At 49.7% G+C, this 14,398-nt stretch overlaps 1 protein-coding gene across 1 annotated transcript in view; it reads right to left on the reverse strand.

Annotated features, from left to right (window-relative positions):
- Positions 1-14,398, reverse strand: part of JPH2 (junctophilin 2) — a 74,117-nt gene that overhangs the window by 33,016 nt on the left and 26,703 nt on the right. Inside the window, exon 2 of the mRNA XM_069548608.1 lies at positions 13,166-13,946. Coding sequence (XP_069404709.1) covers positions 13,166-13,946 — 781 coding nt within the window. The remainder of the gene's footprint in view (positions 1-13,165; positions 13,947-14,398) is intronic.

The following is a 14,398-nucleotide window of genomic DNA, read 5'->3' on the forward strand; positions in this document are numbered from 1 at the left end:
GTTTCATTGACAGCTTTTCGGGACAGCTCCACACACAGGAGGAAGCCTCTGGCATGACCAGGGTCCCATCCAGGCTTTCTGCCCAGAGCCTGCTCTTGATGCTGCAGGAGGGAGGCCCGTTCAACCCACCCCAAATGCAAGCACACCTGAAAAGGACAGGGGATTTATGCCCCAGAGAAATCTGCCACGAATGGAGACTGGAGGCAGATGATAAGGCTTTGCCCACTTACCCTCCCCCCCATTCTCCAGGGGCACAGTCTGAAGTCCCCATCCAACCCAGTTCCTGTGGCTGCCACCATGCCTCCATGATACACATTTATATTCGCTTTTCCTTCTTCTCTGTCTTTCTCTACCCACCCACTTCCTCTCACCTCCCCCTTCCTAGCATCACTTCCCAAATCCACTTCCTGCACCCAAATCCAGTTTCAGGCTCTGCTTTCAGGGGAAACCAAACTGAAGACTCCATGAAAGTTTTGCTCATGAGAGTGATACGTATGGTCAGGCTTACATTTTATTTATTTTTTTACTTTTTGGCGGCACCACGGTGCATGCCAGATCTTAGTTCCCCAAACAGGGATCGAACCTGCACCCCTTGCGGTGGCAGCCTGGAGTTTTTAACCACTGGACCAGCAGGGAAGTCCTCAGGTCTACATTTTAAAATCTCACTCCAGCTACTGAGCAGAGCCTAGGGCAGGAAGACTGAAGAGCTGATGAAGGGCCCTTACAGTGGCGCAGTGAGAGGCGCTCGTGGCCAGTTTGAGGCTGTAGACTCCAAGGGGCCCTTGGCTGCCCCTCAGGCCGAGAAGCTCAGCAGCAAGGCAGGGTGATGGACACTTGACCCCAGCCTGCCTATCTGTGAGAACCAGGCTCGCCAATTTCCATCCTGCAAGCCCGCCCTGGCTCTGGAGACCTGTGGCAAAAAGATGCTATTTTTAGAGAGCTGGGTGTTTACTTGAAGGATTTGAAGACTGGGTTTTATTTTTAACTACTCTCCCAATGGCAGGGACCCACTGGTGTGGACTTAGGAAGTTAAGTGGAAGTTGGACTGGGCTTTGGAAACCCAGGGGAGTGAAACAGCCTGCGCTTGGGGAAGGATGAAGCTTAGAGGAAATGCCAGCTTGCCTCTCTGAGTTCCACTCGCCTGACTCTCTGGGTAAGAAGGATGATGATAAAGCTGGCCGGGGCCTTTCCTTACCAAACACCAAGACTGCATAAAGTCCTCTACACACATCATCTCATTTAGTCCTCATCACAACGTGGGAGGCCAGGCTGTTAACTGTTCCCATGCTGCAGATGAGGAAAGTGAGGCTCAGGAAGGACAAAGGACATAATGTCTGCAAGAAACAGAGTAGGGGACTTCCCTGGTGGTCCAGTGGTTAAGAATCTGCCTTGCAATGCAGGGGACGCTGGTTTGATCCTTGGTCAGGGAACTAAGATCCCACATCGGGGAATTAAGAAGCCACATGCTGTGGGGCAACTAAGCCCTTGTACCACAATGAAGACCCAGCACAGCCACAAAAAAGAAACAGAGCGGGATTTGAACCCCAATTTCTTCACCTCCCCCAGGCTTTCAACTGCTCTGCCATGCAGAAGGATGGCTGGCCAGGCACCAAGGTCAAGGCACGGAATATCAGACTGGCAGGATAGTAACCTGAAATGTTAGCACTAAAAGACTTTTTCTTCCAACAGTGCTTAGGAGGGTAGAGTCTGGATCAGAAAATCTGAAGCCTTGTAGTATCAGTTACTTGGGGACCTTGGGCTAGTTTCCTCATCTGTGAAATGGGTTACTATAATAAATAGCACTCCCCTCAATGAGGATTTGGCTCCATCCTGGTGACTCAGACAGTAAAGAATCTGCCTGCAATGCGGGAGACCCAGGTTCAGTCCCTGGGTAGGGAAGATCTCCAGAAGAAGGAAATGGCAACCCACTCCAGTATTCTTGCCTAGAGAATTCCATGGACAGAGGAACCTTGGGGGGGCAGCTATAGTCCATGGGGCCACAAAGAGTCGGACACGACTGAGCAACTAACACATTCATGAGGATTAAATGAAATGATGCGTATAAAAGGGAATTAGCACAGAGTCCGGTACCCAGTGGTCAGAACGTGGCCCTGACCTGTGCCTGGCCCCATCCTAAGGGCTTGATCCTCTCATGTGCCCAAGGCTGGTCCTCTCATGATTCCCATCTTAGAGATGAGGAAATGGAGGGACAGAGGGACTTCCCTGATGGTCCAGTGGCTAAGACTCCACACTCCCAATGCAGGGGGCCTGGGCTCAATCCTTGGTCAGGGAACTAGATTCCCCCTGCTGCAACTAAAGATCTTCCATGCTGCAACTAAAGATCTGCTGTGGCCAAATGAATAAAATAAACTATAACTGTAAAACTTAAAAAAAAAAAAAACAACAGAAATGGAGAGACAAACTTTAGAGGGAAGGTACTTGCCCATAAGGCTATCAAGTGTCCAGGACTAGAACCCAGGCAGCCTGGCCCTGAGTCTGAGCCCTCGAGCACTTGGTCGTATGGCCACCTCTATTATTCCCACCGTTACTGTTATTCCAACACCCTGTGTCCAGGCCCTTCCAGTGATGCCCCCTGAGTCCCTGGAGCTGCTGCACTGAGGCCCAGCTCAGGTGCCACGATCAGGGCCAAGCACTGGCTTCGCAGGGTTGGACCTTCTACTGGGACATGGGGAAATCCTGGCGTTGGAACAAAAAGATGATCTTTCTCCCCAAAGTGCAGGCTATTGGCCTGTCTGTTCTCTGACTGCTATTTAGGCTGAAATATCAAGCTGGAAAGTTCCAGAGCCAGACTGAGCCACAGTTTATAGGGCCAGGAATGGGGAAGATAAAATGCTCTTTTCCACCTCCCAGATCCCTGTCCTCTTCCTGGTCGATCTATTAAACGTGACCCAGAAACCAAGTGAGGTTTCACAAGAGCCCCCCACACTCTGTCCTCTGGCCATGCTCCTCTCTTTGGGTCACTGCCCCTTTTGAGGCCTCAGTTTCTCCATCTGCTAAATGAACACATTGGGCGGCATTCTCTGACCAGCTTTGTCTGAGGACTGAGGAGTGATGTTGAGTGTTTTCTCTGCACCTCCACTCTCCGAGCTCCGAAGGCCTGGCTCCCCCACTCTGCCCTACAGTCTGAACATCTCCCTGCTGCCAGGGACCCAGGCAATCTCTTCTCTCTCCCTAGACCACTGGGCTCAGAGGCCTTAGAGTCACAGCTGCCTCGTGTATATCATGAGAATCCAGCTCTGACAACTCAGGAAATTCCATTCATCCTGGGCTTCGGTCTCTGGGAGCAAGGGGATTTTGTCCATCTGGCACTTCTCAGAAGAGGGACAGGATAGGGGGGCAGGAATCCGGGGTTTGGGGCACTTCCAACATGTCGAGGCCACCCCCTGGGCATTTAATCCTCCCTGATGGAACCCCATATCCAGGAATCTCTGGAGGTCAGCTGGAAATAGAACAAGGGAGAATTTCTGCTTCTGTGGGCCTGGGCAAGTTAACAGGGACCACTGGGTTCATGGAACACCCGACTGTCCTCAAACAATTTGGCAAAGATGCAAAAGACTAATAATCATGGTGTTGATGATGGTGTGAGGAAAATACCCTCTTATACATTGTTGGGGTGGGTTATAAATTTGGTGCAACCCTTTTTGGAGATGAACTGGGATTCTGATAATAATTAAAACACACATTCTTTTTGACTCAGCAATTCCACTTCTAGGAATTTAACCCATAAAAGTACATCTGCGCAAGCAAGGATGACAGGCAGAGACATGGGAGCATCCCAGCAGGCTAACAACTTGGCCTGCCCTGCAATGAATACTCTGAAATATCTATTGAACATATATGGGGAGGGAGCAGTGGGACCTTAGATAGGGGGGATTTGGATTTTTTCTTGTTTGTGTTAATCCACTCAAGGGTACCATAGACCTTTTCAGGGGAGAGACCACTGAATTTACATTTTGACCATGAATGTCAAGAGTCAGTCCCTTGCAGAGACCTGGGCTAATGGCCTTATATTTCCAATGCATTCAAATGATGCCTGAGTAGCCCTGATAGGATAGGGTACCTGGCTGAGCCATCCCTTTAACCAGATCCATGAGCAAGAACATGGGTCCGAGGATGTTCACTGCAGCCTTGTTTGTAATTGTGAAAACATGAAATGCTTTCAATCTCCGTCAAGAGAGATCTGGTTAAATAAACCATGCTGCATCCAAACTGCGGAATATTATGCAGTTGTGAAAAAGACGAAGGCCGTATGTACATAAGATGAAGAGATCTCAAAACATATTGAGTTTAAAAGCAAAATGAAGAACATTATGTAGGCAGTTCAGTTGTGGAAAATAAAAACAAAAAATCACAAACCAGAATAGGTAAACGGAATGATGCTATGAGTAAAGTGTTAACAATGGCTACTTTAAAGGTACAATCAAAATGGAAGTAGAAATGAGGTTTTATTAGTTTTTATCTTCTATCATTCTGAATTTCCTTACATTTCAGCAAGTATGCTGTTCTGAACAATGTAAAAAAAGAAAAAGAGAAAAGAGAGAAATTACCGATCTGAAGTGGCAGAAACTGTCCCAGGTAAGATCACAGACTCTGAGGCCAGAATTATAGATCTATCACTTACTACCTATGTGACTTGGAGTACGTTCTAACAGTCTCTATGTGCCACAGTTAGAATTAGATGAGTGGATTTAGCTAAGCATTTAGAACAGTGCCTGCTGCATAGTTAGTTCCAAACTCCTTAACCTGGCGTTCAAAGCCGTCCTCACCTGGCCCTCAGCTGCCTTCCCAGCCTCGTCTCTAATCACTTTCCCCACCCATGGCACCCCAGCCAATGACTCATGGCTCCCAAAATAAACCACACACACTCCTACCTCCGTGGCTTTACCTGGAATGACCTTCCTCTCCCACTTCTCCACCTGGCAAACTCCTAAGCAGACTTACCCACAACCTGCAGGGAATCTCCCAGACCACCTCTGGGGCAAATAGTTACTCTTTGCTCCTCTAACACACCACTGATCGTGTCAAATTCCAGCCTGTCTTGCTCACTAGGCTGTGAGTCCCCAGAAGTTGCTAGCCATGCTGATCCCTTGGGTGTCCAGTGTCCCAGTACAAGCTTGGCCCAGAGTAAGTGCTAATCAACAGTTCTGAAAGAAAACCAGATAAAGGTTAGGTCACGGTTAAGGCCATTCTAGAACCAGATCTCTTGGCTCTGGGGTCTCAACTCCCAGCTCTGCCATTACTCAGAGGAATAATCTTGTTTGAGATACTCAATCTGTCTGTGCCTCAGCTTCCTCATCCATAAAATGGGAATAATAGTACCTTCTTCATAGGGTTTTTCTGAGGATTGAGTTAATATAACTAAGGTACTTAGAATCCTTCTGACTCCTAAAAACTACATAGATTCTTGTTAAATAAAAATTAAATAATCAGGCACAAACATGGGAAAACTTAGCCCAAGGCCAGCCCCTCTTCCCAGGATGGTCTGCAAAACCAGGAGGTGCTGGAAATGAGTGCTGCTGCTGCAAAGTCACTTCAGTCATGTCTGACTCTGTGCGACCCCATAGACGGCAGCCCACCAGGCTCCCCCATCCCTGGGATTCTCCAGGCAAGAACACTGGAGTGGGTTGCCATTTCCTTCTCCAATGCATGAAAGTGAAGTCGCTCAGTTGTGTCCGAATCTTAGCAACCCCATGGACTGCAGCCTACCAGGCTCCTCCGCCCATGGGATTTTCCAGGCAAGAGTACTGGAGTGGGGTGCCAGTGCCTTCTCCGAAAATGAGCGCTGGCAGATGTGAAATCACAGCCTGAAACAGCACCAGGACTTCCCTGGGGGTCCAGTGGTTAGGAATCCCCCAGCCAAGGCAGGGCACATGGGTTCCATCCCTGGCCTGGGAAGACCCTACATGCCACCAGACAACTAGGCCCGTTAGCCAGAACTACTGAGCCCACACTCTGCAACAAGAGAAACCACCACATCAAGCCCACTCACTGCAACTAGAGAAAGCCTGTGAGCAGCAACAATGACCCAGTGCAGCCAAAACTAAACCAATAAATAAAAACTCTTCATAAAAAAAAAAGGGAAGAAATAGCACCAGACCCGTTCTTTTTGTTAGTCAAGGACCAACCCTGGTCAGGTGTACAGGTCTCTCACATCTGTCGATCTCTAGCCAATGTCTCTTTTCAGCAAAAAGGCTTAGCATCTTTGGCCTTAAGGTTGATCTCAGGTTGACCTCAGACTTGAATAGCATTCTGTTTTCAGAACGTCCCGTGATATGGGTCTCTTATTTTTAACAGTGTTCCAAAGTCTTCCTTTTCAGCAAGTGTACATAAAGCAAGTTGATTTAAAGATAGAGATTAAATCGGAAAGGTCCATATAGTCAAAGCATGGTTTTTCCAATAGTCATGTATGGATATGAGAGTTGGACCATAAAGCAAACTGAGAATCGAAGAATTGATGCTTTGGAACTGTGGTGTTGAAGGAGACTCTTGAGAGTCCCTCGGACTGTAAGGAGATCAAACCAGTCAATCCTAAAAGAAATCAATTCTGAATATTCATTGGAAGGACTGATGCTGATGCAGAAGCTCCAATACTTTGGCGACCTGATACGAAGAACTGACTCATTAGAAAAGACCCTGATGCTGGGAAAGATTGAAGACGAGAGACGGGGACGACAGAGGGTGAGACGGGTTGGATGGTATCACCGACTCGATGGACATGGGTTTGAGTGGACTCCAGGAGTTGGTGATGGACAGGGAGGCCTGGCATGCTGCGGTTCATGGGGTCGCAAAGAGTCAGACATGACTGAGTGACTGAAATGACTGAGGTTGGAAAACAGAGGTAATATGTGGATGTAGCAAAAATTGGGACTGTGGCCTGCAGAAGATACAAGCCTGGGAAACTGTTTTTGGGACTGTGAGAGATGACAGGCTTCCCTCCAGCTGATATTAATATCACTCTCAAGGGAGACTCAGATCAGTACAGAATGACTTGTTACAACACAATTCATTGTTAACAGTGTACACCTCCTTGCCACACCTTCAAAGCAAAGGCCCTTTACATGGGCTATCTCTTTTATCCTCTGCAATAATACTTTGAAAGAGAGTTAATGTGATTCCCAGTTGACTGAAATGGAAAGTGAGGCATAGAGAACTTGCTTAAGGTCGCACGGTTTGTAAGAAGCTGAACCCAGATTCAAACCGGGATCTGTCCAATGTCATAGCCAGGCTCTTGGCTCTAAGCTTGCCAAGCTCCTAGCTTCTGCTCATCTGAGAAATTCACCTCCCAGAAACTCACAATACCATCTCTAACCCTGCATTCAACCTGGGAACTTCCAGGGTCAGTCAGGGAGTGGGTGAGAATCGGGGTGGGGACGTGGAGGACACATGTATTCAGGGGACCCTATCTTCAGGGTCACACCGATGCCACCGTGGTCCAGAACCTGAGATGTTGCAAACCTTACACCCTGGGGAGGCTGAGAACTCCCGCAGACCAGCCCCTGCCTCTGCCGCGGAGGCACAATGACAACAATAACAACAAGAATCCTAGACAATGACAACAGCACCTAATATTTATTGAGTGCGTCCCACTTCTGGCCCTTGTCCTGAATGCTGCGTATATAGTATCTGGTTTAACTTTTGTGAAAACATTTCGAGGCAAACATTCATCTCCTTTTAGACATCAGAGCATTGCAGTCTGGAGAGAAGACAAGACATGGCCAGCAGCAGCAGAGGGCAAGCTCCACTCAGAACCTCCCCCTGTGCTCCTTCCAGAAGGGAGCCATTTATCAGGGTGTTGGCATGACAACCAGAAGGGTTTAGATGCCTCCTCAAACATCCCAGCTTCCCTCCACGGCCCAGCATCCATGACCTTAAAAGGCATTACAAAAAGCGAGAGTAGCCACAAGATCAGAAACCCTGAAGAGAATTCCCCCTTGATCACCTAGTGGCTATGAGCCTTTTTTTGTCCCTTTCCATACCTCAGTTTCCTTATCTGGTCAGTGAAGGAGCTGGACCATCTCCTTAGGGCCCTGAATGGGTCTAGGAGCAACACTGCCCAAGAAAAGTATAACATGAGACACACATGCAAATTTTTTTTTTTTACTTTTCTAGTTGCCACATTCAAAAATGTTGAAAGAAACAAGTGAAATTTATTACAATAATATGCTTTCTCTAACCCATTATATCTAACATATAATCATTTCAGGACTTCCCTGGCGGTCCAGAGGTTGAGACATCGCCTTCCAACGTAGGTGATTGCAGGTTCAACCCCTGGTTGGGGAGTTAAGATCCCACGTGCCTCATGGCCCAAAAAAACCCAGAACATAAACAACAGAAGCAATATTGTAGTGAATTCAACAAAGCCTTTAAAAATGGTCCACATCCCCCCCGCCCAAAAATATAAACATTTCAAACTGTAATCAATATAAAAATTTATTACGAGGTTCCTTTACATATTTTTCTTACGAAGTCTTCGAGAGCCAGGGTCTGCTTCACACTTACAGTGTATCTCAATTCATATCAGCCACACTTATAAGACCTCAACAGATGCACATGGCCGGGGGCCACCATATTGGACAGCACAGAGCTAGAGTCGCCTTCATTTAGAGCCCATTTTAGGGAGTGAGACATCTCAGCTCTCTCCCTTCTCCCTGGGAAAGCGGTCCTGGTCCTAGACTTTGAGCTGAGAAGTTCTTTCAAGCTCAGAGCAGACAATCTGAGGCCACAATGGAGAGAAACCCCAGGCTGCCTGGGCCAAGGAGGCTGGTAGGAAGGCTCTCTGTTCTCTGCAGCCTGATTACTCAACAAGGCCCCCGGGAGCAAGGCTCCTCCTAACCCAAAGATTCCCTTAATTGGAAATTCAATCTGAGCTTAAAACCAAGTCAAGCAGCTATCCACGCTACCTCCCCCACCCCAGCACCACCAGCCCTGTGGGCATCCAGGATAAGGAATCCTAACCTCCCCTCCCGGTGGCACCGCGTGGAGGAAGCTGGCACCACCTTCTCACTCCTGAGATTCAGTGCCCAGCCATGGGTCTGGGAGCTTTCTTGGAGGGAGCTCAGTGTCTTCATGTTCAAGGGCACAGCCTTGGCAGGAAGGACAGGGAAGGTAGGGAAAGCAAGGGGGCAGAGAGGGGCAAGCTTTTGTCCCCAGCAGGGGAAGACCTTGGGGAAATCCTTCCTTCTCTGCAAGCTTCCATTTTATCACCTTTAAAATCAAACATGTTAAAAAATGGCAAAGACTGCTTTGACTGTTGGCTGCTCTGTGCCAGGCATTTTTTCAGGTATTATCTCATCTACTCCCCAAAACAAACCCAGGAAAGAAAGAAGAGCAGGATTCAGAGTGGTGAGGCAACTTGGGCAAGGTCACACAGCAATTCAATACAAGAGCCAGAATTCCAACTCGTGGACTTCTAAATCAAGAGTTTAAGCTCTTACCTCATTTAAGCTCTTTTGAGCCCCAGGCTGGCACAGGACAGTCTTGGCTTATGCCTGTCGTAACTATATACACTTGGCATAATGACTTTAAATGTTCCTTTGGAGAGAAGAGACAAATCTTCCATACAGAAGAATTTCTAGTTACGAATATGGATTACTTTCCCCTCCAAAAGGTAGAGGTTAATCCCAGACCCTTTCTGAGTGTGGGCTGAACTGGATGTCTGAGATCCAAAGATTAAATTAGGGGAAGGAGGAAATGGTAATTTGACAGCAGAGAAACCCAGCAGACACCACCTTAAAGTCTGAAGTTTAGTTAACAGTAAGGTATGAATGTTGGCTTTGATGAATGTGTCACTGTAATGAAAGAAGTTGACATTGGAGGAATCGGGGTTAAGAGCATATGGGAACTCTCTGTACTACCCTTGCAGCTCTTCAGTAAGTCTACAGTGATTCCAACATCAAAGTACTATTTTTAAAAAGTGACCCCTTGGGACTTCACTGGTGATCTACTGGGTAAGACTCAGAGCTCCTAAGGCAAGGGGCCTGGGTTCAGTCCCCAGTCAGGGAACTACATTCCACATGCTGTGAAGACTGAAGATCCCGTGTGATGCAAACTAAGACTCTGCGCAGCCAAATAAATATTATAAAGTGCTCATAAAAGCATCCAATAAATCATATGACTATTTGGCTCTGCCCCTAACCAAGAAATCTTAAGAAAATTACCCACACTTTCTTTCTGCCTTAATGACAGTAACTATTCACACATTCCTAGTGACTGAAAGTTTACAATGTTTAGAGTGGGCAAATGTGCCCGTTAAAGCTTTGGAACCAGAAATCTAGGAGCTGAAGCCCTGGTTCTCTCACTTGCTTGCCACGTGGCCTGAAGCATACTGTCTTCCTTCTCTGGGTCTCAGTTTCCACATCTGTAAAACGGATTCACGAAAGGACACGATGACTAGCAGTATCTGTGGAGCCCTAGGCTAGGTGTCCAGCATGGTGGTGGGTACTCTGATGGGCCACCCACTTTCCCCTTCAGAACCCAGGACTTATTTCTCCCCTCCTCCTGCCCTCAATCCAGCTGCTCAGAGTGCAGCCTACTGTCAGTCCTGTCCAGGGACTGCCACTAGCTAGAGAGAGCCGAACAGCCCCAGGTCATGCGCCTTCTGGAGGTCAGCTTGGATTCAATGCAGAGGCTCCAAAGATCCAGCTCCCTCAGTTCAACTTGGGAGAACTTTGAAGGTCCTCTCCACTGCAGGGTGCCCCTTGGGGTCTGCTGAGGCATTGTGGAGATTGCATTGCAGCCCCGCATGACCCTCTGCCCAATCCTGTCTCCTTTCCTTCCCCAGATATTGATCCTCAGAATGTGCCTGTAAACCTCCTGCATATTAATCTCCATCTCAAAGTTGGCTTCCAAGAGAACTTATCCCATAACAGAACTGTGAACCATTGGACGTGCACTATGTTTCTTAACCCTCAGACCCACCCCATTTTTATAGATGAGACAACTGAGGTTGATTTAGCCAAGAACATACAACTAAGAAATGGTGGCATCGCAGACTGGGAACGGAAGTTCAGATGGGCAAACTGAGTTGCCCAGGTCTGAGCTGAAAGATGAAAGAGCTAAGACTCGGCCCTTCACCTGCTTAACCCTAAAGACTACAGTGTGAAACCCTCCATCCCAAGCCATTTCAAGCCGCCAGCAGGAGGGTTCTCGGCAAGAGGACAGGCTGGTACCTCTCACCACTGTCCTACCACACCCTCTGTTGCCCCCGCAGTTCATCAACACCTGCAAAATGGGATTAACAGCAGTACTACCTCCTCATGACCTTGTAAAAATTAAGTGAGTTACTATACATCCCTGATGGTTTCCCTGGTGCTCAGATGGTAAACAATCCACCTGCAATGCAGGAGACCTGGGTTTGATCCCTGAGTCGGGAAGATCTCTTGGAGAAGGGACTGGCAACCCACTCCAGTATTCTTGCCTGGAGAATCCCATGGACAGAGGAGACTGGTGAGCTACAGTCCATGGGGTCACAAAGAGTCAGACACGACTCAGCAACTAATACACATACATGAAGACATCAGAATGGTGACTGGCTCACAGGAAGCCCATTTTAAGAGTTAGAATATAAACAAATCATATAAGCAGCATAAAGTTGCAACTGCGAATGTTGTAAGAAGACCTCTATGCAGCTGAGTGAGAGTCAGGCTGTGACAGGGGGTGAGGCTTCATCAGCTCTATATGGGGGTCAGACTTGACCTGATCTCTGAAGGAGGAATAGAAATTAAGGGGCAGTAAGAGGAAGGAAGAGTAGGCCAGGCAGAAGAATCAGCAGGAACAAAAGCCTTCGGATAGAAAGAACTAGAGAAGGATGATGAAAGGCCAGTATGACTAGCACAGAGCCAAAAATCCAGGTCCTAGGACACGGTGGTAGAAAATGAGGCTGGATAGGAAGGTAGGAACCACTTACTACCTGGCCACTCACTACCTGGGTGATTTGCAACTTTATCTTTCAGAGCCTCATTTATATAATCTGTAAAATGGAGATAAAAATAGTACAAAGTCATTAAGGAGACTGAATGAGTCGATATTTGTAAACCACTTAAAATAATGCCATGCACACAGCAGGTATTATAAACGTTTGAAGGTAATATTGGAACTTTTTCTGAAATACAGTGAGAAGACATAGAGGGGCTCGAATATGGAGGAAAGCGTAGGTACTGAAGGGATGGAGAGTGGATGGATGAAGGGCTAGCGGACAGGTCAGTGGAGGTGGCTGAGAGAACGAACAGGGGGATAGGTTGCTGGGTCTGTTTGGGTGATGAAGGTGGTTGGATGGATGGATAACGGGTGGATGGCTGGATGACTGGGCAGGTGGTAGAAGCGGATGTTGTTTCAGTGGAAGGAAGCATGATTGGGTAAAGGGGTGACTGAATAAATGGAGGAAATCAGATGAATGAAGGTGGTGGGGTAAATGGGATGGCTGGGAGAAGCTGAGTGAATGTGGGTGCTGGGGATGAAGGGATGGATGGGTGGGTGGTTGAACGGGTGTCTGGGTGGTTGGAAGAATGGTTGTGGATGGATGGGGGGGGTGAGTGCTTGGTTGAGTGGGTATAAAGATGGAAAGCTGAATGGATAGATGAAGCAATGGTTGGGTGGAGAAGGTGGATATTATACAGGGGCTGAGTGGATGGATGGATAGAGGAGTTGGGTGAATGGAGGGATTGTTAGGGTGGGTAGTAGAGAAGTTAGGTGAGCGAAGGGGTTGGATGAATGGATAAATGGCAGGGTGGTTGATGGGCGACTAGGTGGTTGAATAGGCTGTTGGGTGGTTGGATGGGTAACTGGGTGGTATGAGTAAACAGAAAATTAAGTGGCTGGGTGGGTGGGATGGACAGTTGGTAGAGAGATGGTTGTTTAGGTCAATATTATAAAAGTTGGGTGAACGTAAGGTTTAAGTGAAGGGAGGGGTTGGGTGGGGGGGAAGAATAGAGTATGTAAATGGATGGATGATGGATGGACAGTGAATGGATGGGTGAACAGGACACATGAGATCCCAAAGCACCACCAATAAACCCTCTATATGAAGGCTTGGGGGGAACCCCCTGATGGTGAAAGAAGCAGGAACAGGGCCTCCGAGGTTGCGCTGGCCCGGGACCCCTTCCCGGGGTGGGACGCTGCCCATCCGCGCCCGGCCCGGGGGTCCTACCTGGAGGCGGCGATCTCGGCCTTCTGGCGCGCGATGGCGGCGGCGCGCTGGGCGCCCTCCACGCTGTGGTCCACCTTCTGGCGGACCTTGCTGCTCTTGAGCGGCAGCACCCGGCGCTTGGTGCCCTTGACCAGCACGTTGTGGCGGTACTTGCCCTCCTCGCGGCGGCCGTCGGGCAGCGTGGTGCAGCCGTAGCCGTGGCGCAGGTTGTCCAGCCACTCGCCCTCGTAGCGGAGGCCGCTGGAGCGCTCGCTCACGCCGAAGCCCGAGCGCTTGTCGTTCTTCCACTCGCCCATGTAGGTCTCGGTGGTGGTGGCGTCGATGTCGGCCTCGAAGGGCGCGGCCTCGTCGGCGCCCTCGCCCAGGCTGCCGGTGGACGCGGCGTCGCTGGCGCCCGAGCTGAGGTCGCTCTTGAGGAAGCTGACGCGGCTGCGCTGGCTGCCCAGGGACGTGCGCGACTCGGCGCGGCGCAGCTTCCCCAGCAGCGCGCCCCGCTGGAACAGGCCGCCGCCCTTGGCCGCCCGCGCCACCGCCTCGGCGTTGGCCAGGAGGCTGAGCGCGAAGCCGCCGCGCGGGATGGCCGGCCCGGGCAGCGCGGGGCCGTCGGCGGCCGGCGAGGAGGGCGAGTCCGGGGCCAGCGTGCCGTTGCTGTGCTCGCTGCGCAGGGACGAGAGCGACGTGCGCAGCGGCGAGCGCACCACCACGGCCATCCCGTAGGGCACGCTCTGGCGCACGCCGTAGCCGTGGCGCATGCCGTTGGTGAACTGGCCTTGGTACGTCCCTGCGGGCGAGGAGAAGACGGTCAGTGGGGCCCCCAGGGCTGCCAGGGAGCCCGGCCATGCCCCGGGCCAGGCCGTCGAGGGGCAGGGGATTTGGAGTGACCGGAGCCAGCAGGCCTCCGAGGATTGAGATTGCCTGTGTGAGAACACATGCCTGAAAGCCAGGCGTTGATGCAGTGGTGTGAATAGTCCCGTTGGTGGGAACCTGGCAAGGTCACGAGCATGCCAGACGGAGTGAGGTGGAGTGACGCAGAGCATCAGTGTGTGAAGCTGTGCCAGCAGGCCAGGCCCCTCGAATGCATGGAGTTACACGAGTGTGCCAGGACATGAGCAGACAATGTGTATATTTCTGCTGGTGGGAACGAACTAGAGTCTTTAGTGCGCCGAACAGAGTGAGGTTGAGAGAGCCTTTTTAAGTGAAGAGTGAAGAGTGAGCAGGTGAGGCTCTGTGAGT

The sequence above is a fragment of the Ovis canadensis genome, chromosome 13 (assembly GCF_042477335.2).
Source record: "Ovis canadensis isolate MfBH-ARS-UI-01 breed Bighorn chromosome 13, ARS-UI_OviCan_v2, whole genome shotgun sequence".
In the NCBI taxonomy this organism is placed as follows: Eukaryota; Metazoa; Chordata; class Mammalia; order Artiodactyla; family Bovidae; genus Ovis; species Ovis canadensis.